We start from the raw sequence: 25,777 nt of genomic DNA, 5'->3' as shown, positions 1-25,777 counted from the left end.
TTTTTTTGCATTTAATTGCATGTTTACTGTGAAACACTTTGGTCAACTCTGTTGTTTTTAATGCTATATAAATAAAGTTGAGTTGAGATTAAAGCACAAATGTTGTGATTTAATTATGTAAATGTATAGTTGTCATCTGATACAACGTTAATGATTCTCAATATCTGCGGATTTTTCAGTGTTATGCATTCATTCAAAGTATGCATCTCTTCCACACTAAGATTGCAGCCTTTAGTGGTTTAATAAATCACATTAGCACATGTAACGATTTTAATTTGATTAATTGGCCATTTCACTTTAAGGAGTAACAGAGCTCATGCTCAAAATAAGCATTTTAAAGCAGTTGTGTGTCAGTCATACTGCGTGCTGGTACCAGATTGAGTCGGTGCTCGGTACTACCAGTACTACAGAAACACTGGTATAGTTACATCTTTTTTTTTTTTTTATTTTAGTATCAAGTTGGTACCGAAGTGCCGGTACTTTTGACAATACTACAATGGGTGTATGAAGGTGTTTAGCAGCCGGTACAAAGTTTTCCTGAGAGATCGCTCTAGCAAGCTGTTTCATACCACCAAAACAAATTCAAAAATACTTTCTTTTTGCCAGATTTTGTTCAAAATAAAGTCACAATCGTTCTTTCTTCGATTTTGCTTGAAGTATATCGAGCCTTTTTTATTTGTTCTCCCCCCCCTTCACCCTCTGCTACCTCATCCCTTCCTACTTTCATTTTATCCGCTCTCTCTCTGTCCCAGGTGTACGTAGGGTGTTGTAATATCATTTAATATATGGAAATGTATATGTCTTCCAGGCATCAGTCCCTGCTCCTCTATCTCATCCTCCCAGCAGGTTGGACAGAAATCCCCTTGTCCATATCCTCCCCCTCTCCCTCCTTCTATCGTATCCTTCCCTCTCACCCTGTGATAATATAAATGATAATGTAAATGATAATAGCAACTCTATCAGCTTGCCCACCTGGTGTAGCATCCTGGGTAATGTGTCCAATCATTCATATGTTTATTTCAAATAATTTTTATTTATTTGTTTCTTTGTTGCGGACTGTAAATGCGTGTGTATGTGTGGAATGTCTTGTGCACATATGCAGCTTTTCTTCCCCACGTTTTGAGGTGGATAATAGGTCCGATTTAATGTTGGTGGAAAAGACGTCCTGCCAAATAGCGTTCATCCATCAGGCTGCTGATACATCGATTAAAGCAGTGAGTTTCCTGCCAGACAGTGATCCCAGCACTGACCCATCTACAGGTTTTTATTTGCATACTAAATAGTATGCGAGAAAATAATTAGGCCAAAAATTCATCCATTTTGCTAAGTTTACACCTCTCATCAACACTGGAACAGCAATGTAAGGGGTGTGTGGTATGAAGACAAAATTAGGACAACACCCTCAAAAGTATGTACTTTGCAGGCACCAGCAAAGTACATACTATTAGTGCATAGTGTAAGTATGCAAATTGGGACACTGCCTTAGTGTGAGTCTGTTCACTGCTCACTCTGATTTGTTTTAGCACTGAAAACTACTGAACCCAGGGGCGTAGATTCCAGGGGGGATAATCAAAATGAGCAAGTACAACACCCCCCCTCCCCACCAATGTTCAAGCCAAATCTACACCCTTGACTGAACCAGTGAACAAAAAGCACTTAAAGGATGATGTGTTTGATTTTTACATTAAGTTGACTTCATAAATTAGTCTTACCATATAAATCTTTCTGTTATAAAACAAAAAGGTTTTGTATGGTGTAGGAAAATGTAGGAATTCAATCAAATAAAGGGCAAGAAAAGCATTGGCCTCCTTAACCATGTCTGGGAAATTTAATTGAAAGTATCTACTTTAAGCTGGCAGATGGTGTTGATGAAAAATGCTATCCCTCATTCTCACTGAGCCCTCCATTACAATCTAGCAAACTGTCTGTCTTTCGGATGAGACGTTAAACCGAGGTCCTGACTCTCTGTGGTCATTAAAAATCCCAGAGCACTTCTCGTAAAGAGTAGGGGTATAACCCCGGTGTCCTGGCCAAATTCCCCCATTGGCCCTTATCTATCATGGCTTCCTAATAATCTCCATCCCTGAATTGGCTACATCACTCTACTCTCCTCTCCACCTATAGCTAGTGTGTGGTGGGCATCATCCAGGTGGATGCTGCACACAGGTGGTGTGTAGTAAAGCGCTTTGAGTGCCTAGAAAAGCGCTATATAAATGTAAGGAATTATTATTATTATTAAATTGAAATGGATGCCACGTGTGTGTGTGTGTGTGTAAATAATGTAATACACACTCACACACACTTTTGCCGTCACTTCAAGGTTAAAACAAACCTGAAGGCATCTCATATGCTCGGGGAGTCTGCAGTGATATTGCACAGTGATGTGTGTATGTTTGTGTGTTATCATGCATGACTATTTGGTCATTCTCCCCATTGCTATTGCTGAGGGCAAGATCACGTTTCACCCTGCCAGAGTATAGCATACACCACAGATTTTTTTTTTCTCAATATATTTCTTTCTCTCTTGCCAACAGGCATATTACTGTTGGCAGAGTATCACAGCCAGTTTGTCAGAGAACATCACTAACTGGCCATAGAAAAAGAAAACACAATCTCTTTGTATTTGATGTTTACAGTCTATCTTCTCTCTTACACATACAACAATAGGGTTAGTGGATGTAATATTTAAAGGGACAGTTCACCCAAAATGTATAATTCTTTCATAATTTACTCATGTTGTTCCAAACCCGTAAGACCTTTTTTTCATTGGAACCCAAAAGTAGATGTTAGCAGGAATTTTAGCCTCAGTCACCATTCACTTTCATTGCATCTTTTTTTCTATACAATGAAATTAAATGGTGACTAAAGCTAACATCTCCCTTTGAGTAAATAATGACAGAATTTTCATTTTTAGGTGAACAATCCCTTTAATAAAAGCACTATGATTTGCTGGATGTGGTCAATGCAGTAGTGTGAGCCAAAAAACTGCAGCGCCAAATTCCGCCAATAGGAGTAATTCAACAGACTATAATGAGACAACTGAGGACGAAAGAGAGGGAGAGTCTTACGCACTTGTTCACAGAACTACATCCTGAGGGAGTGATGCTTGCCTGCCTGCATGCTCTGATAGCACAGCGCTCCTTGCCAAACAGAGTTTCTAAAACACCCCTGCTGAAAGAATCCACGGCTCTTCCAGTGCAAATCACACAGGAGCCATGCTGACTCTGTCTATAGGGCATGCCCACTGCTTAACAAAGATACAAAGTACTTCTTTACTGTAGTGACAAGTAACATTGTACGCTGTGTGAAGGTGTAATCTGCAAAAGGATACGATTTAAATAAATATATAGTCTACATACTACATGCACTATGTGCTTCAAATTTAAAGGGTGGATGGTAGTACTACATGTATACTCAGAGTATGCATAAGGCGGTGTAATATGGTGTTTTTGTTGGTCTTAGAGCGACTCACAGTAATATATGCATTCTAGACACAAACTCCTTTGAGTTTGGTTAGCTTTAAATCCACATTCAGTCCACTTATAATGTGCATTGAAAATGTGAAGCACTCTGTAAGTTACTCTACAAAATGTTTTGTAAACAGATAAGTTTGCATTATATCAGAGTTTAAATGTGGAACATATTAACTACACGCAGAAAGTCTTTCCTTTACAGAAGTTTTCCACCAAAATAAAAGCTTGAGGGATGAAAGTTAAGAAATTATTATAGAAAATATTTTACTATTGTAATGATTAAAATGATGATAATAGTTAACGATTCAGTATTATATTACAATTATAAAATATGTAAATTTACTGGGCCTCAAAAAATAACAGTGAATGAAAGTGGACTGAGACCTTGTAACAAAAGTTGACAAAAAAAAATCCACTTTTAAATCCAGGTAAAATATGAATGCATAACCCACTTTGGCTATGTTCACACAGGCAGAAAAAAATCCATTTAGGTTTTTGTAGTCCAAACAAGACAAAAACACATAAAATCAGATTTTTGCAAGCCTGATCCAAACATCATTCGTAGGTGGTTTAGAATCCAGTTAAAATCAGATTTTTGTGGGTAGCTCAGCAAGTAAAGATGCAGACTACCACACCTGGAGTCGCAAGTTCGAATCCAGGGCGTGCTGAGTGAGTCGAGTCAGGCTTCCTAAGCAGCCAATTGGCCCAGTTGCTAGGGTGGGTAGAGTCACGTTGGGTTAACCTCCTCGTGGTCGCTATAATGTGGTTCTCGCTCTCGGTGGGGCGTGTGGTGAGTTGTGCGTGGATGCTGCGGAGAATAGCGTGAAGCCACCACGCGCTAGGTTTCTGCAGTAACGTGCTCAACAAGCCACGTGATAAGATGCGTGGATTGATTGTCTCAGACACAGAGGCAACTAAGATTCGTCCTCCGCCACCCGGATTGAGGTGAGTCACCACGCCACCACGAGGACCTAGAGCGCATTGTGAATTGGGCTTGCCAAATTGGGGAGAAAAGGGGAGAAAAAGGGAGAGAAATCTTAGTCTAAACGGTCAGATCGGATTTCATGTGTTTTTTTTTTTATTTGTTTTTTTTTTATCATTTTTCACCACAACGCAATAAGGTATTGAATGTCTCACATGAATACGGGACACTTAAGAATTTTGAGCGCTTGAGTAGAAGACGGGGGTCTAGCTGTCCGACCTTTTTATGCTTCAATATGGAACACAAAGCAGACTGCCAGTGATCGGTTGCAAGTGTATCTCTGTGTGCGTGTCTGTTGAGCTTATTATTATTATACTAATTTATTGGTTCATGATTTTATTTTGGGGGTCAACTACAATAGGTTTACATGCTTTAATGTTCAAAAAACACATTATTTTTCTCATACTTTTTATTTTTATTTTTCATTTCTGTTAAACCTATTTTCATCCTCTGGCTCAAATGCTCTGATGTAGGTCCTGTCTCTTTGAAGCCCCCCTTTCGAAAAAGCCTAGTCTGCTCTGACTGGTCAGCTGGCCTAGTCTGTTGTGATTGGTCAGCCACGTAGAGCATGTGTCGGAAATGTAACGCCCCTTACCAAAACTGAGTTTCAGGCTTCCTTAACAGCTGTAAACACTATTGTAACTATGGTAACAGTGGCGTCTGTTTTTGCCATACCAGTTTGAGTCTGATAATGAAAGTTTGGAAGAACAAGCTGATCAATCCGAACAACCTTCGAAAGCACGACTTGAGCAGGACGTTTCACAGTGGTAAGTTTTACTTTTGTAGCTTTCTTACAAGTACACTGTTGATTATTGTGAACCTAGCAAAGCTTCAAGTAAAAGACATGTAGTTTATCTCTAAGTTAGTCATCTTTTGCTAGAATGGGTGTAGCCTAACTTTTTTTTGCCCAAGATATGAACGGAGAACAGAGGCTTACTCCCGGTTGGACATTACCGGATATATTAGAGAGTTAGTGAGCAAGTTAGCCATGGACTACCGATAGTGGCCGTAACATTACAGCTTGTAATAAATATATAATTATATAAGACTCTTGAGATTGACCTCTTTAGTTTTAGGTAAAAGCCAGCCCACAGCTGAATAGTAAACCCCTACCAAAACAATAATGTTACACAGCAAGTTAGCCGAGCACTACCGTGGATTGCAGACGTAAAATTAGCATTTGTAAAAATAAATCCATCTTCACACTTGATCACTATTCATTATATTAAGAATGCACAATAACATTAGCTAGCAGGTTAGCAGAGGTTAAAAGCAGTGCACTGGGTGTACACCGTAGCTACAACACAAAACTCCGCTTTTGAAATCTCGGTAGCAGGTAAATCCACAAATAATCAAGCATACTTACAGGTTGTGATCCTGAAGCGCCAGATTCTCCCAACAAAGTGGGAACTGTACCATCTTTCAGGAGTAACCGACATGAAAACCCGGCACTGGTTGTGGTTGTACTGCTGAGGAATAGTGGTAAAAATAAATTTTAAGCACTGATTCTTCAAATCGTCTGCCTTTGGAAGTCCAAACAAAGAGGTTTTGCTTTTGCAGTGAAGAAAACAGCATCTTCTCGACATGGCGACAACACTAACACAACTCATCTGGCCTTTGCTATAACTACGTTTGTTTGAGGACGGGTCAAAGTAGCCGTTAGGTGGGCATTATGCAAATGTGTTACATAGTGATATAGATACTTTACAGAAGAAATGGCTAGACTACAAACAGCCCATTTCTTGTAGTTCTTGAGCAGTGTTGTCTGTGGGAGAGAATAACTCCCTTTTGCGTGGACTTTGTGCTTTGTAACTTTGCAGACCTTTTACATGCACTAACTAGCTATATTACACACTAAAGGAAAGGTAAAATCCCAAAAAGCACAATAGGGCCTCTTTAAGTATGATTGCAGGTGCATTTTTTCCTAAGTTCAAGTGGGAGGCAGAATAGTAGTTTGGAGCTCTCTATACATAATTCATTAAACAGAGTGTAAGAAACAACAGCCAGAAGTAGAGAGAAACAGCCAGAGAGAGTAATGCTACACTCAGTCTAACTCATAATGTTGTGCTGTGCTTCAAATGTCCCTCTTAGGGTTAGAAATCCACATATTTGTCAATTATTGGTTTTTATTTTTATTTATTTTTTTATTTATTTATTTTTTTTTATCAGAACTTATTTAAGCATGTTTTCATGACAAAATCACATATACAAAGTATTTAAACATCCATATTGAGTTGTGAAGTTTCCCATTCATTTTAAGGTTGACCCACCTCCTCCTCTTTATACCACGGTAATCACAGTTTCAAATTTTTTATTTACTTGTATATTTATGTATATATTTTTTCAATTTATCATTCCAAATTGGTTTAGTTTTCACTCTATGACTGTTCATTTGAGTTTTTTGCCACCTCCACACTAATCTATTTTCATTTCAAAGCTCAGTTTTCAGTTTCTTAACTTGTTTTCCAAAGTATCGGCATTCCAGTGTGGATGAGAGGTGTAAACGTAGCAAAATCAATGCATTTTCAAATGAAAAAGAATTCATGTGGACATGGTCTTTTCAGTGTTTTCTAGTTTCAGCATAGTTTTTATTTAACTATTTTAGGCTGCAAAAGTGAATGCAGTAACTGATATTATTTAAATATGTCTAACACTTAAATGTCTCAAGGATTACTAGTGTTATCACTGTCTAGTGGCATTTTCATGTTTAAAGGAATAGTTCCCCCAAAAATGAAAATTCTCTCATCATTTACTCACCCTCATGCCATCCCTGATGTGTATGACTTTCTTTCTTCTGCAGAACACAAATGAAGATTTTTAGAAGAATATCTCAGCTCTGTAGGTCCTCACAATGCAAGTCAATAGTGACCAAAACTTTGAAGCTCCAAAAAGCACACAAAGGCAGCATAGAAGTAATCTATACGACTCCAGTTGTTCAATGCATGTCTTCTGAAGTGAAATGATAGGCGTTGGTTAGAAACAGGTCAATATTTGTGTCTTTTTTTTTTTTTTTTACTAATCTCTGCCTTTGACCTGCCCTGACCAGTAGGTGGTGATATGCACGAAGAATGCGATTAAATGATGAGAGATTTTTCATTTAATGAAGGCGATTGTAAAAGTTTCAATTTTTATAATATACTACCGTTTTCAACTTTGAATTTAATTTGAGGTAATTTTTATTTTATGTTGGTTCTGGAGTTATGAAAAAGGTAGTTTAGTTTAAGTTATTTCAGCTAACGAATACATTTTCACTTTTTGCTTTAGTTTTCTTTAAAGATAGTAACACTGCCGTATTATACTTTCTGTCCTTTATAGTGTCTGTTGTGGCCTATGGTTAGCGCATATGATTTGACACATTGTGCGATGGTACTTACATACTGTAAGTGGATGATGCCAGTTGGAATCTGGCTTGTCATTTCAGTTCCTTCTGTCTCTCTCTTCTAAAATAAAATAATATAAAGAGGTCACACTTCTGGTAGGATTGAGCTGTCTATTCACAGTCTAGTCATGTAGCTGTCACTATAGACAGCCTTCTTCCACATCTTGTCACAGTACAGTTGTCCATGATCTATAATGAGCAGTATAACTGTCACTTTGGTTAAGATCAAATAATTTTTCTGAGGTATCTTAGTTTTAGCTCATGCCAATGTCTCATGGGATGTCTGTACATCAGAAATGGAGGAGCGCTGGTTGATTGGCCATGAAAACAGCCTGAATGATAGTAAGCCCTGTTCCTTTGTTTTAAAAATTTCAGATAGATGAAGAGGACAGGTGCAGGCTTTGATCAGCACCAAAAAATGATAACTTCATTATGTGTCACCATTTACTTGAAACAGTGACACAAAAGGTGTGTTTGTGTATGGTCCCTAATTTGGGGACAAAATTGTCAAGGCAGAAAAACAAGGACTTGTAGAAGAAAGCATTATAGGAAAAATGAGGGTTGGCTCACATTTGTTCTTGGTTGATGTATGACACAGTGAAAGTTTACATCTTATTCGTCCATTATTAGTTTTTCAACGTGATTGAAGCTGTCAGTCTTCGGTGGGGGATTTTGAGTGGCAGCTCTCAGCTGTTCTGCTGTCATTAATCATCTCTTAATCAGAACAGCAGAGGAGGAGGGGCTACAGACACACACACACACACACACCACATTCTGTCAAATTTAGACAGTATGCATTTAGCATAAACAACAGGAAACAGCCTCCCAGGTTAGACAAGGACAATGTTCCTGTTCTTCTGATTTTGATACAGCGCACACACACGTTTTTTTTTTTTCTTGTGAAGGGGGTAAATTAATTTGTTTTTATTTTATTTTTTTTTTAGATTTTTTACCCCTGGTATAAAGTGGCCCTAAAAAGTATTTGGAAACTGAAGGCACATTTAGAAATGTCCTAATGTTATTGCAATTACTGTAGGTAAAAAATAACTAAATGGCATTGCAAACAAATTATTCATATCTATTTTTTATATTTTGAAATCTAACAAACTTCAATTTGTCGAATGTTTTGCGTGAAAAGTGTGTTTGTGCTGTATTCTTTATATAGCACAATAATATGCTACTTGGTAATATAATGTAAAGACCTTTACACATTTTTAAGTGTAGCTTAAATGTTTAAATACTTTGGGGCCGCTCTAGATAAGTAAACCTACTCACTCATTGAGTGTTTGCTCACATATGTTGAAGTCTGTGTCTTCAGAATGTGGGTTGGTTGGAAGTCAGTGCATCCTCAACTTTGTCTGAGCAGCATTGTGGATGGATCTGACCTCAGTTACAGCAAGAGAACATCTTTATCAAATCTTTATCAACCTCTTCAGGAAGTTATCATCTGTCAATCAACCACACACACATGCAGCTGACAGAAGAACTTTATTTTAGAGTCACATTTTAATAATTCTCTCTCTCTCTCTCTCTCTCTCTCTCTCTCTCTCTCTCTGTAGCACCTTCTCAAGTCAGCGAGCTGCGAGCGGAGAAGGTTGAGCAGCGGAGTGTGACACTGGTTTGGAGAGAACCTGTTGTGTATCCCAACAGCAGCCGCACTGAATACGAGGTCAAATACTATGAAAAGGTACAGTTAAATCACCTCTCCACTAAAGCATAAAACCTCTGTGAACTACCACACTAGATAGCATTCCCACAAGCCTTTTTGTTCATTAATTATTTAGTCCACTGCAGTAGCTGCTTTGAAACATGTAGCTACCAGACATTATAGTCTATACGAACTCCCACAACACTGAAAAAAATTATCAGCATTTAGTTGTACATGTAAATATACCCATTATTTTACGGATATATTTCTGTGTTCCTTTAGGACCAGAAAGACCAGAGCTATTCCACAGTGAAGACTGCTGCTACCAAAATCAGCATCAACAACCTGAAACCGGGCACCACCTACATCTTCCTCATCCGCACCTGCTCCAGTCCTGCCCTTTCTTCCCTGTCCTCCTCTCCTCTTTCTTCCTCTTCCTCCTCCTCATCCCCCTCTTCCCCATCTGCCTCTTCCTCCTCAATCCCTGTGGCAGCTGTGTCGCCCTCACCACTCGACTACGGGGCGTACAGCACACCGCTGGAGCTGCAGACGCTGGGAGAATGTGAGTGTGTGCATGTGTTTGTGTATGCACATACTTTGCTATAGTTTGTGGACAAAGTTGTTCCCAAAAGAGATATATATATATATATATATATATATATATATTTTAATTGTTTTAATTATTTTTGGGCCTGTTTGAGCAGCACCCTGTCAAAAGTGTTTTGACATGTGCCTTATTTGCTAGTTTTTTGTTAATACACTCAACATTTGGGCTTTACATTGAAACAATGGCTATAAAGTGCAAATGCTTGCTGCCATCTTTAATTTAACTGGATTCATTCATATTGGATGAATGCATTGAAACGAACTGCACGTGTGACCTAGTACTGCCCCTTCAGTGTACAGTAACACACCAAGTACTTGAACAGCTTCAGAATATGCAGAACAAAGACATGTTTGGTGCCTGGCTACAAATTCACTGTACCGAATGAATATCATAAAGATTCTAGTATCTTTAGTATCACTCTACCATGCTTTTATTTCCTTCTTTGGGTTTTCTTGTCAAATGTGAAATGCTCTGCTGTGCTCATAACGGGTGATTAACTCAGCCAGTCATGAATTTTCCATTTGTCAGCTAGAAAAAAACTTTTGTTTTTCTTTCTTGGGGTCATAGTGCCACAGCAAGAAGATGCATTTTTTTTAATCTGAGTGGATTTCAGAGTAAAAAATTATATATTTACAATTGAGTCTTCAGACATCCACTCTGGTGGTCTTCATTGGACCACTTATTGTGTTTTCAAAATGTTAATTCAGTGATGGGTGAAAAATATATCAATTAAAGCTGTGTGCATTTATTATATCGCCATTCCTTTAAAAAAAGAAAAAAAAGAAAAAAAAAACATTTTGAGGAAAGTTACATTTTTACTCAGAAAAAAAAATGCGTTCCCATCTGGATCCTAAAAAGCATTAATGTAAATAAAGACGTGGTAAAGATCAATCTTGTTGTCAAGCTCCAGTGCTGTTTGATAATGGCTGGTTGCATCATGAATACTAACTGTATCTTTTGTTTGTCTTTGTGCTATTTGTGCAGTGGCTCTGGCCTCCAGTGAGCAGAGTCCCGTGGTGATCATCGTGGTGGTCTCTGTAGCTGCCCTCATCATGTTACTGACTCTCGGAGTTGGACTGCTCATCTGGAGAAGGTAAAACTAATGTTTTATCACCCATTACAAAGACAAAGTCCTCATACATCATCTTGATATTCAGTACTCCTGTAAACTCCAAACTTTAAATTCACAATGAGATATTTTGCTGCTCTTTTCATATATATAAAAAAAAAAAAATGAAGATGGTGAACAGTGGCTCCAAGCTCCAAAATGTACAAAAAAGCACCTTAAAATTAGTCCATATGAATTTGCCCTGTATTCCAGGTTTTATGAAGCCATATAATAGCTTTGTGTTCCCCTCTGACATAGCTCTCACATTTTGTTCATACTACTGCATTTTCAAACTATTCCCAATTCAAACATCATGCTTCACAATCGGTCACAACACACGTAAGAACCAATGATGTCTCGTGATGTACAGTTTTTTCCCCTACTTCCCTACAGTTGCACATTCTTGGGGGAATTCACTAAGAATTAAATGTGACCACTGATAGCGTTCTGTCTGTGTTCTTTCAGCACACAATTTACTAAAGGAATTATTCAAATCAGATAACTGCAAACATGGCCCAAAAACTAGCATTGCGATGTGACTTACCAGGTAGATGGTGCTTGGTTAAACTGGATTGATGGTTTTTAGTGAATTAGACACTGGTTTTAGCACTGATGGATCGCACAAAATGGTGCACCCACTTAGTGAATTTGTCCGTCTGTTTCTCAGCTATGCCTCCATATAACTGCAGCATGACAGTCACATCAGTGAAAGCCTTTTTCTACTTCCTTGGTCTGCGAAATCATCCATCAGGATAAATCAAAACAGATTTAGTCTAGTCCATCTTTCATACACACATACATGTGTACACACAAACTCATCTCTCATCCCTCAGGTGTGCGTGAAGCCTCATTACTCTCACAGAGATGCACAATGCCATTGTTAGATCGTTTGACGGGTAGCACAATAACTCAATCCAGTTTCTACATGATTGTGAGATATGTGCATATGACACGTGTGTTTGTAAAGGTTGACTCTCCCAGCAGGGAATGATAGTGAATAACACGAAGAAAGACATGCCTTCTGCTCCCTTATTGTTATCTGTCCAGATATGGAATATGCACATGAGTACATGCATACATGTATACGGTACGTTTTTGCAAAGTCGTCTAGTTCTTCCACACAATACAGAACCATACTGTCACAGCTGTGGTAAAGTTGTATAGTCCATATGCTCCAAATACCCATGATGATGCTCATGCAGTGATGTAGGCTGCCACATGTCTTGATCCCATTCTCCTTCCTAATAATTTCAATCTAATAAATAAAAATATATATACACTGATGGCCAAAAGTTTGGAGTAATGTACAGATTTTGCTCTTATGGAAAGAAATTGGTACTTTTATTCACCAAAGTGGCATTCAGCTGATCACAGTGTATAGTCAGGACATTAATAATGTGAAAAATTACTATTACAATTTGAAAAAAAATGTTCAGAACTTCTTAAACTACTTCAAAGAGTTCTCATCACAAAATCCTCCACGTGCAGCAATGACAGCTTTGCAGATCCTTGGCAATCTAGCTGACAGTTTGTCCAGAAACTCAGGTGACATTTCACCCCACGCTTCCTGTAGCACTTGCCATAGATGTAGCTGTCTTGTCGGGCACTTCTCACGCACCTTACAGTCTAGCTGATCCCACAAAAGCTCAATGGGGTTAAGATTTCCAATTATCTGTTGTCCAATGTCTGTGTTTCTTTGCCCACTCTAACATTTTCTTTTTGTTTTTCTGTTTCAAAAGTGGCTTTTTCTTTGCAATTCTTCCCATAAGGCCTGCACCCCTGAGTCTTCTCTTTACTGTTGTACATGAAACTGGTGTTGAGCGGGTAGAATTCAATGAAGCTGTCAGCTGAGGACATGTGAGGCGTCTATTTCTCAAACTAGAGACTCTGATGTACTTATCCTCTTGTTTAGTTGTACATCTGGCCTTCCACATCTCTTTCTGTCCTTGTTAGAGCCAGTTGTCCTTTGTCTTTGAAGACTGTAGTGTACACCTTTGTATGAAATCTTCAGTTTTTTGGCAATTTCAAGCATTGTATAGCCTTCATTCCTCAAAACAGTGATTGACTGATGAGTTTCTAGAGAAAACTTTCTTTTTTTTCTTTTTTTGACCTAATATTGACCTTAAGACATGCCAGTCTATTGCATACTGTGGCAACTCAAAAACAAACACAAAGACAATGGTAAGCTTTATTTAATTAACCAAATAGCTTTCAGCTGTGTTTGATATAATGGCAAGTGACTTTCTAGTACCAAATTAGCAATTTAGCATGATTACTCAAGGATTGATGTGATGGCTGCTGGAAATGGGCCCTGTCTAGATTTGATCAAAAATTACTATTTTCAAATAGTGATGGTGCTGTTTTTTTACATCAGTAATGTCCTGACTATACTTTGTGATCAGTTGAATGCCACTTTGGTGAATTAAAGTACCAATTTCCTTCCAAAACAGCAAAATCTGTACATTATTCCAAACTTTTGGCCGCCAGTGTATATAAAAACTAAATCAGAAAAAATGTAAAAATGTAAAAAATATAAACCAAATAGTTGGTGGGTTTCCTGAATGACTAGTTGTGTAATCAGGGATGCCCTGATTAATTAGGCTGGTTTAGGTTTCACCTGACCCCGAAAGGACAAATCTCTTTGAAAGGATTCAAATAAGAAACATTCTTGTGTTAAAAATAGATGGACGGAGTCCAACAGAATGGAATAGAATGCAGGGATCTTGATGTGTTTTTAAAAGTTGGACTAGTTTTTCTTGATATGGCATCTTAAAAATGCAATGCTCATGGCACATGACTCTAAAAACAGTGTGAGTCGCAGTGTAAAGACTGGAGACATCCGTATGCAATATATATGGATGTAGTGGGGTTGCTTTTAAGGAGATGAATTTAAAAACGCAACTCTGAGAGGGTTTTATCGCGCAAACAGCACAAGGACAATACGCTAATTAAAGCTTTGTCACTAAAATATGAATTACTTAGAAAATATCCAAAAAAATCTAAACTACTAAAATAATGACTAGTTGATGGTTGAAAGTCATTCTTAATAAAATATAATGGCCAAAAATATTGGCAACCTTAGTAAATATGAGCAAAGAAGGCTGTGAAAAAAATCTGCATTGTTTATTCTTTTGATCTTTCATTCAAAAATCTAACCTTTAATTAAAGTAAAACTATTGAAACAGGGGAAATTACTTATTATTAAATCAATATTGTTCTCCAGAACACATTGGCCATAATTATTGGCACCCTTTTATTCAATAATTTTTGCAACCTCCCTTTGCCAAGATAACAGTTCTGAGTCTTCTCTTATAATGCCTAATGAAGTTGGAGAACACCTGGCAAGGGATCCGAGACCATTCCTCCATACAGAATCTCTACAGATCCTTCAAATTCAGAGGTCCATGTTGGTGGACTCTCCTCTTCAGTTCACCCCACAAATTGTCTATGGGGTTCAGGTCAGGGGACTGGGATGGCAATGGCAGAACCTTGATTTTGTGGTCAGTGACCCATTTTTGTGTTGATTTTGATGTTTGTCTTGGACCATTGTCCTGCTGGAAGATCCAACCAGGGCCCATTGTAAGCTTTCTGGCAGAGGCAGCCAGGTTTTGATTTTTTATCTGTTGGTATTTGATAGAGTCCGTTATGCCATGTATCCGAACAAGATGTCCAGGACCTCTGGCAGAAAAACAGCCCCACAACATTAAAGATCCAGCACCACATTTAACCGTGGGCATTGGGTACTTCCTCACCTCTGTGTGCACCAAACCCATCTCTGGTGTTTGCAGCCAAAAAGCTCTTTTTTTGTTTCATATGACCACAGAACCCAGTCGCATTTAAAGTTCCAGTAGTGTCTGGCAAACTGAAGATGCTTGAGCTTGTTGTTGGATGACAGCAGAGGCTTTTTTTTTTTTTTCTTGAAACCCTCCCAAACAACTTGTGGTGATTTTTTTAAAATTGTTTTTTAGACTTTCTGACCCCAAGACCCAACAAATTTCTGCAGTTCTTCTGCTGTGATCCTTGGAGATTCTTTGGCCACTTGAATCATCCTCCTCACTGTGCATGGAGACAATATAGACACATGTCCTTTTCCAGGCCGATTCTTAAGATCTCCATTTGATTGGAACTTCTTAATTATTGCCCTGATGGTGAAAATGGGCATTTTCGATGGTTTGGCTATTTTCTTATAACCAATTCCCATTTTGTGAAGCTCAACAACCATTTGCCACACATCAGAATTATATCCTTTAGTCTAACCCACTGTGATTGATGATTAAGGGAATCTGGCCTTTGTGTTACCTCATATTTATACCCCTGTGAAACAGTAAGTCATGGCTGAACAATTTAATGTTCCTAGTCACCCAGGCACTAAAAAATGTAAAATATGAATGGGAATATACTTCAGATATATTTTACTCATAAGAATTTCTAGGGGTGCCAATAATTGTGGCCAATGTGTTTTGGAGATAAATATTTATTTAATAATGAGATATTTCCCCTCTTTCAATTGTTTTACTTCAATTAAAGATTTGATTTTTGTAATTTTTTTGAATGAAAGATCAAAAGGATAAACAATGCAGATTTTTTTTCACAGCCTTCTTTTCTCATATTTACCAAGGGTACCAATATTTTTTGCCACAACTGTACACTAGATATGAGGTATGGCACACACACACACACACACACACACACACTCAAACAAAGGTGACATACTTTGATGGAACTCAATGCAGTTGCCTTGTCAAGGGAGGGAGTGGCAGACAGAAGGCCCACACTTCTATAGCTCTCCATTAATCAGTCTGATGAGAATGGATTATATTGAGCCAGTGTGAAATGGTTCTTATTCATTCTGAACCACACACAGTGCAGTACTGGCCTAACCACTGTCAATCTCTCTCTCTCACACACACACACACACACACACACACTTTCATATGCACCCATAAATTCTATCATCAGTTCACACATCAACACAATCCAGGCGAATGTCATCTAGCACACAGAACATAGTGGATTTATTGACTTCTCTGATAAAGTGGTTTCTATTGATGAATGATATGTGTGCGAGAGGCTTATTAGAGACACAGGCATACATCAGGTGTGAAATTGTTTAGGACAAACAGAGAAAAGGGCTGACTCCTCAGCTGAGTGAATTTAGGCATAAACCCTGAGAGAGTTTTGTTGTTGTAGTGTTGTTATCAGCAATACTGGAATTTACACATCATGGTTGTGTTTCAAAATCTAGTGAGCATCTTGGGCATCATAAATATATTTAAGAATTCAAAAGTCTTTCACGCCCAAAAATGCTGTCTTGGTAGGCAGCTCACTATGTTGTGAAACAGCCATTGTCCCAGACAACAGCTGTGCCTATGTAAAACTTGTTCCACATTATCTTATGTTCTGTTACCAGAAGTTTCTTTCACATCAGATTGGTTAAAAAAAGGTTTAGTTTAGTGTTCCATTTTGGCCAGAAGTGCCTTGAATTGTGGGTCAAATTCTTTGTTCCATTGCAAGGAATAATATCTCTTTTATCTTTAATAACACTCAGTAAGTGGATTAGTATTTGTAGACAGCATTGCATCGTGTACATTTAATATATCTTGGTCTCCGATTGGATAGTCTGGGGCCAGTGGGGGAATGTATGCGTATGACTGTGTTCGGATTGGAATACCAGCATACTGCTTATTGCATGTGGCTCAGTGCTACCTGCTTATTTTTGTATGTGAAATAGTACACAATATGCATAAATAAATATGCATCAATAAACATATTAAAAAGTACCAGATTGTTTTCACATTACATTACATGTTTAATTCAAAGAATGGCACCGTTATCTTTGACAAAAAGTGGTAATTTTAATTTTAAAAATAAATAAATAAATAAATAAAAAGCCCTGATTAGATCAAATAGGTCAAGAAGGATCACAACTGATGTTTCCAGTTCATTCATCACACTGGTAATGAAAGGTCAAGTCGAGTGTATTGCAGTGCGTTTGGCTTGTATACGGCACATTTGTGCACATGTAGGTCATCTGGGTATTCCATGCATGCAGAAAATTTGCTTAATGTGCACAGTATTGCAGAAATGGTGCTAGTGGTATAGTAGTATGTTATTCGGAACAAGGTCTATGTATTTTGATCATGCAGTATGTGACACACATACAAGCAGGCTATGATATTGTGGAACTCTCTTGCTGTTTTCTGTTACAAATTGAAGAATGTGAACTAAATGCAAGGCTTTTATTGATTCTTGTTGTTCTTGAAAACAAAGAAATGAAAGTGTATTACAATGACTGTATTTTATAAACCTCACTTTCAGCTATTTCAGGTTATTATTCTCATGTCGTCATCTTCCAAACAGTCTTTAGCATTCAAGTTTGATTCAAGGAGCAACTTCAAGTTTGATCCTTAGGTACTTTGGGGTCAAGTTTTAGATCTGTGAGATGCTCCTCAAAGTATTATAGTTGATTTGTGTTTTTTATTTTGGCATCTAGAGATTACATTAAGAATCCCCTTCTGAGTGTTTTCATCCACCTACACACTCACAAATACACAATAACGCTCTAATGCACTGTATGTGGTATTTTGTCTCTCTTACTGCACTGATCTGTCATTCTTTTGACTTTCTTCTGAACTTCACTACCCCTCTGCATCCTTCTCTTCTCCTTTCCTCTTCTATTGAGGCAGACTTTCAAAACAGCTTAGACTCTCAATATACTTTTATACTCCAGTTATGCTCTCATGTTTTACTCCTCTTCAGTTTTTATGGCTCTTTGTCTTTTTTGAGAGGCTATCACTTAACCCACAAAAGTAAGTTAAAATTTGGTTAGCATGACAAAGTGATGCTGTCACTTTATCAAGGTACTTCCTGCATGGAATAAACACTTTCTTAGGTACTTGCTGTACTCATTAAATGTTCTCAATTTAGTAAGTAAACAATTTCTGAGGCACTTTCTGAACTCATAAAAGGTACTTTCTTTTGGTAGTGATACACTTCCTGTGCCCGCTTTAGTGAGTAAATGGGTGCATTCCACTCTGAAGGGGTCCTCCCTATGCCCTAATCGCTTCACAGGGTGTGCCCTCCTGAGTGAAAGCTTCAGAGGGTTGGAGGGTGTAGGGCTCAAAAATATCAGTCATTCGGAACGCACTTTAACATCGTCTATCCAAGCCAAAGGAGCCGCTGCCCTTCGCACAAAGGCATTCTGCTGAAGAAAGAAAATCATACACACCTGGGATATCATGGGGGTATATTTATTTTATTTAAACTCCTTTATAAGAAGAACAGAAGTTACAGGAAAACAACACAAGCAAAAGCCATTTTCAAACAGAAAGCCAGGGTTTAAATGTTTTAAAAAGTTTAATATAATAATCAAAAGCCTTTATAAACCACAGACTTTTTTTTTATAGAACCAGAGTGTGTTTAGAGGTGCAGTTGGTTTACTTTACATCAAACCTGCAGATATATGACGTATGGTCTGGTTCCAGTCCACTTAGTAGCAAAGTGTCCATCAGTTGAACCCTCTGGAAATGCCCGTTTAGAAGGGCCCTACGAAGCAACTATTTATGAGCCCTTCGGTTTGGAACGACCCTTCAACATGGTGGCCATGATTGTTCTCCCTTCTAAATGCCCTTCCGAGGCTGGAATATTTTCAAAGGTACTTCCTGTAATCATTAAAGGTAATTCCTATTGGTAGTGAGGCACTTCCTGCATTCAGTTTAGTGAGTACATACTGTTGGTAATTGTTTACATTAGTGAGCAAACAATGTTTGAGGCACTTCCCTGTACTCATTAGAGGTACTTCCTGTTGGTAGTAAGGCCCTTCCTCCCTCTCTTCCTTTAGTGGCTTCTCCAGACCCTCCAATGTAGCTCCTTCTCGCGTGGTGCTGCTCTCTACCTCCTTCTCTACTCTTCCTCCTCCTCTTCCTCCCTCCACGCAGCTGTCTCCCAGGTACAGGCATGCTTGCGTTTCTCCTCTACCCCTTCCTCCCCTGCTGCGTCTCTCCCCATCTTCCCTACTCTTGTCTGTCTCACCACTCTGTTTCCTAACAGAGAGCTTGAATCCCAGACTCTGGAGAGCCACTGTGTGTAGTCTCTCTTAACTGCATGTCCCTATTTCTGTCCTGTCGTCTCTCCACCTCCTTAGAGTAGATTGTGAATGCTTTAATCGCTCTAATCAGATGTCTGCCACATACACACACACACACACACACACACACACACACACACACACACGAGTTTCTTATTGGACAAATGTGCAAGCTACAGTAAATAACCTGGAGTCACCGAAACCTTCTCAGCTTCAATTTTTTTGAGTGCTTTTTCTCCCCTGCTGTATGTCTCCCTGTCTCTATTCTCTAATCCCTCCTGTGGTGCATGTCTTACCCCAATGTCTCTGTGTCGCACTAATCCACAACATAAAATCGCCCAAATACCATCAGATCCTGCAGCGGCCTGATTCTACTCATACTGACACTAAGAGCTGCGATTCACAAGCACACCTCAACTAGGGGTGGGAATCAGCAGGGAGCTGGCAATACAATATTGAGTCTTACAGCATTGACACGTCAGTGCCAAAAAAAAAAAAAAAAAACTTTAATCTCTTAATTTCCACGCTGTGAACTGTAAGTTTTAGCTAAGACCTCATATTTGCTCTTAAACATATAATTTTAACAAAAATTATGGGTCGTATTTTTAAGCTCAAGGGAAATGCAAATTTGTTATTTCTTAAGGAAGCAAAGCTTATTTAGTTAAGAGCCGCAATGCAGACTTGTTTATAAATAATATTAACAAGATTTGTCACTAAGTGCTGTTTTGATGTTTCCTTACAGCTGTGTGTTATAATTTTATTGTCTTTAACACACTTTTTATGATCATTTTATGCTCTGTTTTTCATGAACCATCATTTTGTTTTTCTCCCCTCACAGACAATGTGGTTACAGTAAAGCCAGCCAGGAGGGAGATGAGGAGCTGTACTTCCAGTGTGAGTATCACTTTGTTTTTGCACAGACTGTACATGTGCATCGATTCCACAAATCAATCTGTTGGGTTTATTTCAGAAGGTAGTAATGGATATGGCTCTTGACAGGTATAGAGATTTGGATGGAAGGAATGAGAAAGGAAAAAACAGAGTTGGGAATAGAGTGATCAGTGAAAAACAGAGATTAGGGATGTATAAATTGGCAGTGCCTTAACATTTAAGTCCACTTATGCTATTATAGCCTAAAAATTATGTAACTAGCTTTGCTACTAGTCAAGTCATTTTTATTTGTATAGCACTTTTCACAACACACATTGTTTCAAATCAGCTTTACAGAAAATCATGCTTTAACAGAAAATTAAACTGTAATATCTATAAAGTCTTTGAGTCATCATTGTGTAGGTTGATTAAAATATGATTGTAATTTGTATATAAAAATAAATAATTAAGTAAATAGTAATTGTATTTAGAACCCCAGTGAGAAAATCGAAGGCGACTGTGGCAAGGAACACAAAACTCCATAAGATGTTGGTTAATGGAGAAAAATAACCTTGGGAGAAACCATACTCACTGTGGAGGCCAGTTCCCCTCTGGCTAAACAGCATGAATATAATGCCAATATTATTTTTGTGTGTGTGTGTAGTGCAAGTCATGGTTTAAAATGAGTAAACTAAGTAACTGGTAAGGGCCAGTGTTTAAATAAAGATTTGAACTGTAAGTCTAATGATAATGTCTTTGAAGTAGGGCTGTTAATCGATTAAATTTTTAATCAAAATAATTACATGGTGTCTTGATTAATTAGTCAAATTAATCCCAATTAAACGCATATATAAATATTTGCTGAGAAAGCCCCTAAAATAACAATTCAATATATAATGATGAAATAATTATAAATATTTATCTTTAGATATTTAGAAATAATATATATATATATATATATATATATATATATATATATATATATATATATATATATATATTAGTACTGTGCAAAAGTCTTAGGCACTTGTGAAAAACTTTCAAAGTGAGGATTTCTTAAAAAATAAAATAATGACATAAATAGTTTTCATTAATCAATTAACATCATACAAAGTCCAGTAAACAGAAAAAGAGCTAAATCAATATTTGGTGTGAACACATTTGCCTTCAAAACAGTACCAATTCTCCTACTTACACCTGGACACAGTTTTTATTGGTTGTTGGCAGATAGGATGTTCCAAGCTTCTTGGAGAATTTGCCACAGTTTTTTTTTTATTTATTTAGGCTGTCTCAGTTACTTCTGTCTCTTCATGTAATCCCAGACTGACCCGATGTTCAGTGGGGGGCTCTGTGAGGGCCATGCCATCTGTTGCAGGGCTCCCTGTTCTTCTATTCTATTCTATTTGCAAAAGTAATGTTTGGGAGTATAAAATGTCCTATTGACACTCTAAAGTAGCAGATATAAATAACCATCTTAAGACATTTGCACAGTACTGTATATTATAAAAAATATTCAGATTAAAATGCATTACATTATTGTGGCAGAGGAGTTAAGCATTGATAAGACAATATAAAAATCAGCTTTAGAATCCAATGTATTGTTTATTTGTATATTATTGAACATAATCCAGTCATTGGCATATAGTTCACAGCAATCCATTTTGCAAGTGAATTTGTCAGTCAGTCAGAGATTTATTATAAGGGCTTGTCTAAGGTCCCGTCAATGTACACCTTTGTCAGACGGATGCTTTTGGAGCGTCTCACTTTGGTTGCATCGTGTCATAAACATAGCATTTTTAGGTCACTGTATTAAATTAAACATAGTTTAATAATTAGAAAAACATGGGGATTAGAGATCCCTTAGTTCGGATTTTTGCTCCATCAAGCTGTGTTTTGAATGCAAGAACACATGCTCATGTTGTGCGGTCTGCTGAAGGGTTGTTTTGTTCTCTGTATAAGCTGCTCGTTTCCTATACAGCTGAAGTTTCTCTTACTGCCCCTTGGAGAAAATTTAAATATTTAAATTTAAGCTTGAATTTCTCAGGAATCTTCCTTATTACGGTCCAGGCACATGATTAATTGCGTTAAATTCTTTAATGTGTTATTTTTTATAAAATTAACATGTTAAATTGACAGCCCTACTTTGAAGTCCATCCTGGTTGCAGAAGTACACATAGATGCATTGTCCTTTGTTAGTTGGCTGATGAAGGCTTTTGTTGGCAATTAATTGATAGTCTGTGTATTCATTTTAAAAAGTGTGTAGTCCATTATTAGACCAAGATGATGCAGGCAGAGATCAGTGAGGTGTATCGCAGTTCATCCAACAGGTCATTTCGGTGAGGTTCGGTGAGGTCCTTCCTAAGTCCAAGGTTCAGGCAGTGGCACATGAAGTATCCCATGCCTTACGGTTGAAGTTGGCATCAGTTCATCTTCTGAAGTCCATTGTAGTAGACTGAAGTGATGTCTGTCTGGCATTCGCTGCAGGTAGTCGTCATCACTCAGCGACATGTAGCAATGGAGTCCAACACCAAGCAGGAACAGAGCTGGATCCAGCCGGCTCTGGTAAACTTGGGATATGAATACAATGCATTTTGAACCAATTTAAGTTTATTTATTGAACTTGCAGGACATCCTCCCAGTAATCCATTACAATAATCTAGTCGTGAGGTCATGAACGCATTAATTAGTTTTTCAGCATCAGCAAAAGAGAGCATGTGTTGTAACTTAGCAATATTTCTGAGCTGTTCTACAAACATTGAAAATTTGATTTACAAAGGACTGATTGGTATTAAATATAACACCTAAGTTCTTTGCTGTAGAAGATGACGTAACAGTACATCCATCAAGAGTCAAATTATATTTTAGTGGCTTATTTTTAGAGGTTTTTGGTCCAATAATTAGTACCTCTGTTTTGTCGGAATTGAGTACAAGGAAATGTCTGGCCATCCAATCTTTGATTTCATTGATACACTCTGCTAATTTGGAGAATTGTGAAATTTTGTCGGGTTTCGAAGTAATATAAAGTTGGGTATCGTCGGCATAACAGTGGAAACTTATTCCATGATTCCTGATAATATCTCCCAGGGGAAGCATATATAGGGAGAAAAGCAGAGGCCCTAAAACTGATCCCTGTGGCACTCCATACTTCTGTTTGACAATTCCTCATTTACACCGATAAAGTGGTAGCAGTCTGCTAAATAGGACCTAAACCATGCTAATGCAAGTTCACAAATGCTAATATAATTCTCAAGCCTATCCAAGAGAATGTTGTGATCTGTGGTGTTTCGGAATATTATTACATAAGCAAGAATATATTCAGAATATTCCCGCTTATGTAAAACAATGAAACTTTTTTCTTGTTCTTCTTTAAAAGTTCTTGAGCTCTGAAAAGGTGCTGTATAAATGTATCCTTATAATAATAATAATAATAATATTATTATTATTATTATTATTATTATTATTAAACTAAATAATGGTGTCCTATCGTAAAAATTCCTGATAGACTTATGGGACTTTCACCTGTTTGTAGGCTATATTGATTTATTATATTTCTTTTAATGCTTGAATTGAAAACAAAGTTTCAGTAGCATCAGAATAGCATGCAAAACAAATTACAGTGCAACAAGGAAATATTTTTTTATTTTTTTGTGACTGGTTAAGTGCTTATGGAAAAGATGTGTTTTTAGCCATTTTTTGAAGACAGAAAGTGAGTCAGCTTCACAGATGGAGTTGGGAAGGTCATTCCACCAAAGTGGTGTGATGAAGCCGAAAGTCCGGGAAAGTGTTTTGGTGCCTCTTTGTGTTGGTACAACAAGGCGACGTTCCTTAGCCAACCGCAGGCTTCTAGTGAGCGCGTAGCTCTGCAGAAATGATTTTAGGTATGCTGCCTAAAAGTATTGTAGTGCCTGTCTGTAGCTACAGACACTATCATTCCATGCACCGTGAAATACCTGTAATTTTGTATTTTCCACTATTTTCCGAGCTGCTCTCTTGAGAGCATGAGTTTGATCATTGTACCATGGTGTGGGGATTTTTTGACATAACCAATGACGCAACCGACAATGCTACAATAACTGATCAATGACGTAACCAACTATGCTACTATTGCCGAACAATGACGTAACCAACCGTGCTACTATAATCTTGCCCACAAATAAACATAGTGCATCACGGTCTGTGTTTAAAAAGTCTTTATGCCTCAAGACCTGGGGAATTGGTGTCTGTAGCCAAACTTAATTGATTATAGTATGAACAATTTAGTTTTGTGCAATGTAGTTTTGTTCTTTTGCAATTCTTGCCCGATTGAGTTGTTGATGTTGTGAAAACTTTGTGTGAAAATTATATTGACCTCAGCCAAAAACAGCTATACTGTATATCCGAGCCATGGCCTAGCAGTTAGAGCGCATGCTTCATGCATGTTGTCAGTGTGCTCATGTGGCAGATGCAGGAGTTTGAATCCAGCCTGTGTCATGCCCCAATCCCATTTCCCCTCTCACTCTCCATTAGTATCTTGTCTCCTCTTTATTGTCTGTTCAATTAAAGTGGCAAAAATACCCCTCAAAATATGAAATAAAATAAGAAACAGCTGTATAGTGTATGTGACACCTAGTTATCCCTCTTTTCTTTCAAAGTATCATCAAACTCTGGCCAGATGTTGCCATTGTGTAAAAAGTAACAAACAAGTCCAGTTGTTGTTTAGGCCAGCAAAAACATTTGTTTTATTTGTGTTTTGACTCAAGACCGTACAGTTACTGAGCCCTTGTAACAACTGCCCTGGCCTCTCCAATATATTTTTTTCAAGAAACAAATCCCATCAATATCATCGCAAATCATGAGCAATAAGATGATCTTTCTTTTGCTCTCATTTCAACCTGGGCTCTGTTCTCTGCTGACCCAACATGCATGATCTTTGTGTGTCCTACCACCATTTGTTTAACAGATTTGTACTTTCATCCATTACACAACTTGCTTCTAAAAGGACTCACTGTATCTCACCCTGCTAGCGCATGCTGTTTGTTTTATAAGCGTATTTTTGGATGACCTAGAAACACTGGTAGGGATCAGTGCTTAGTTGTCATTATACCATCGCTGAGGCTTCCTGCTTTTGTGTGTGTGTAGTACCAGGCAACTGTGCACTTATTATGGTTTAATATGAGTGGATTTAATACTCCAGATTATGCACACACAGATGCATGTACAGCAGAGTCCAAAAGTCTTTCATTTTTTAGTCTTTGAAAGATGTAAAACAAAGAAAAGTTATAATGTGAATAAAAAAGTAAATATGTTTGCAAAAATTCTGCACTATTTCTTGATCACTAATTAAATGTAAGCAAATTTGTGATATTGACTGTGTTAACTGAAAGGTCAGATTCCCTTGCTTCCATTGAAGCACACAAGATTCAATGTCAGAATTCCATGCCATGCAAGCCCAAGTGCATGTTGTCATTAAAGCAAAAGAAGGACATTCTATACCAAATACTAATACTGATTTATGATATATATATATATATATATATATATATATATATATATATATATATATATATATATATATATTTATATATTTACACGACCGGTCAAAAGTTTTGAAACACTTGACTGAAATGTTTCTCATGATCTTAAAA

General features: G+C 37.6%; 1 protein-coding gene across 4 annotated transcripts in view; it reads left to right on the top strand.

The window, feature by feature from the left end:
• Window positions 1-25,777, top strand: part of LOC127421162 (ephrin type-A receptor 7-like) — a 210,827-nt gene that overhangs the window by 160,000 nt on the left and 25,050 nt on the right. For 3 of the 4 annotated variants that reach the window (XM_051663970.1, XM_051663971.1, XM_051663968.1), the window contains exons 6-10: window positions 9,394-9,521; window positions 9,765-10,044; window positions 11,074-11,182; window positions 19,038-19,145; window positions 20,122-20,177. In XM_051663970.1, coding sequence (XP_051519930.1) covers window positions 9,394-9,521; window positions 9,765-10,044; window positions 11,074-11,182; window positions 19,038-19,145; window positions 20,122-20,177 — 681 coding nt within the window. The remainder of the gene's footprint in view (window positions 1-9,393; window positions 9,522-9,764; window positions 10,045-11,073; window positions 11,183-19,037; window positions 19,146-20,121; window positions 20,178-25,777) is intronic. The other variant, XM_051663972.1, reaches the window with a different exon arrangement.

Source organism: Myxocyprinus asiaticus, chromosome 30 (assembly GCF_019703515.2).
Source record: "Myxocyprinus asiaticus isolate MX2 ecotype Aquarium Trade chromosome 30, UBuf_Myxa_2, whole genome shotgun sequence".
NCBI classification, from domain to species: Eukaryota; Metazoa; Chordata; class Actinopteri; order Cypriniformes; family Catostomidae; genus Myxocyprinus; species Myxocyprinus asiaticus.
This window is presented reverse-complemented; position numbering and strand designations above follow the sequence as displayed.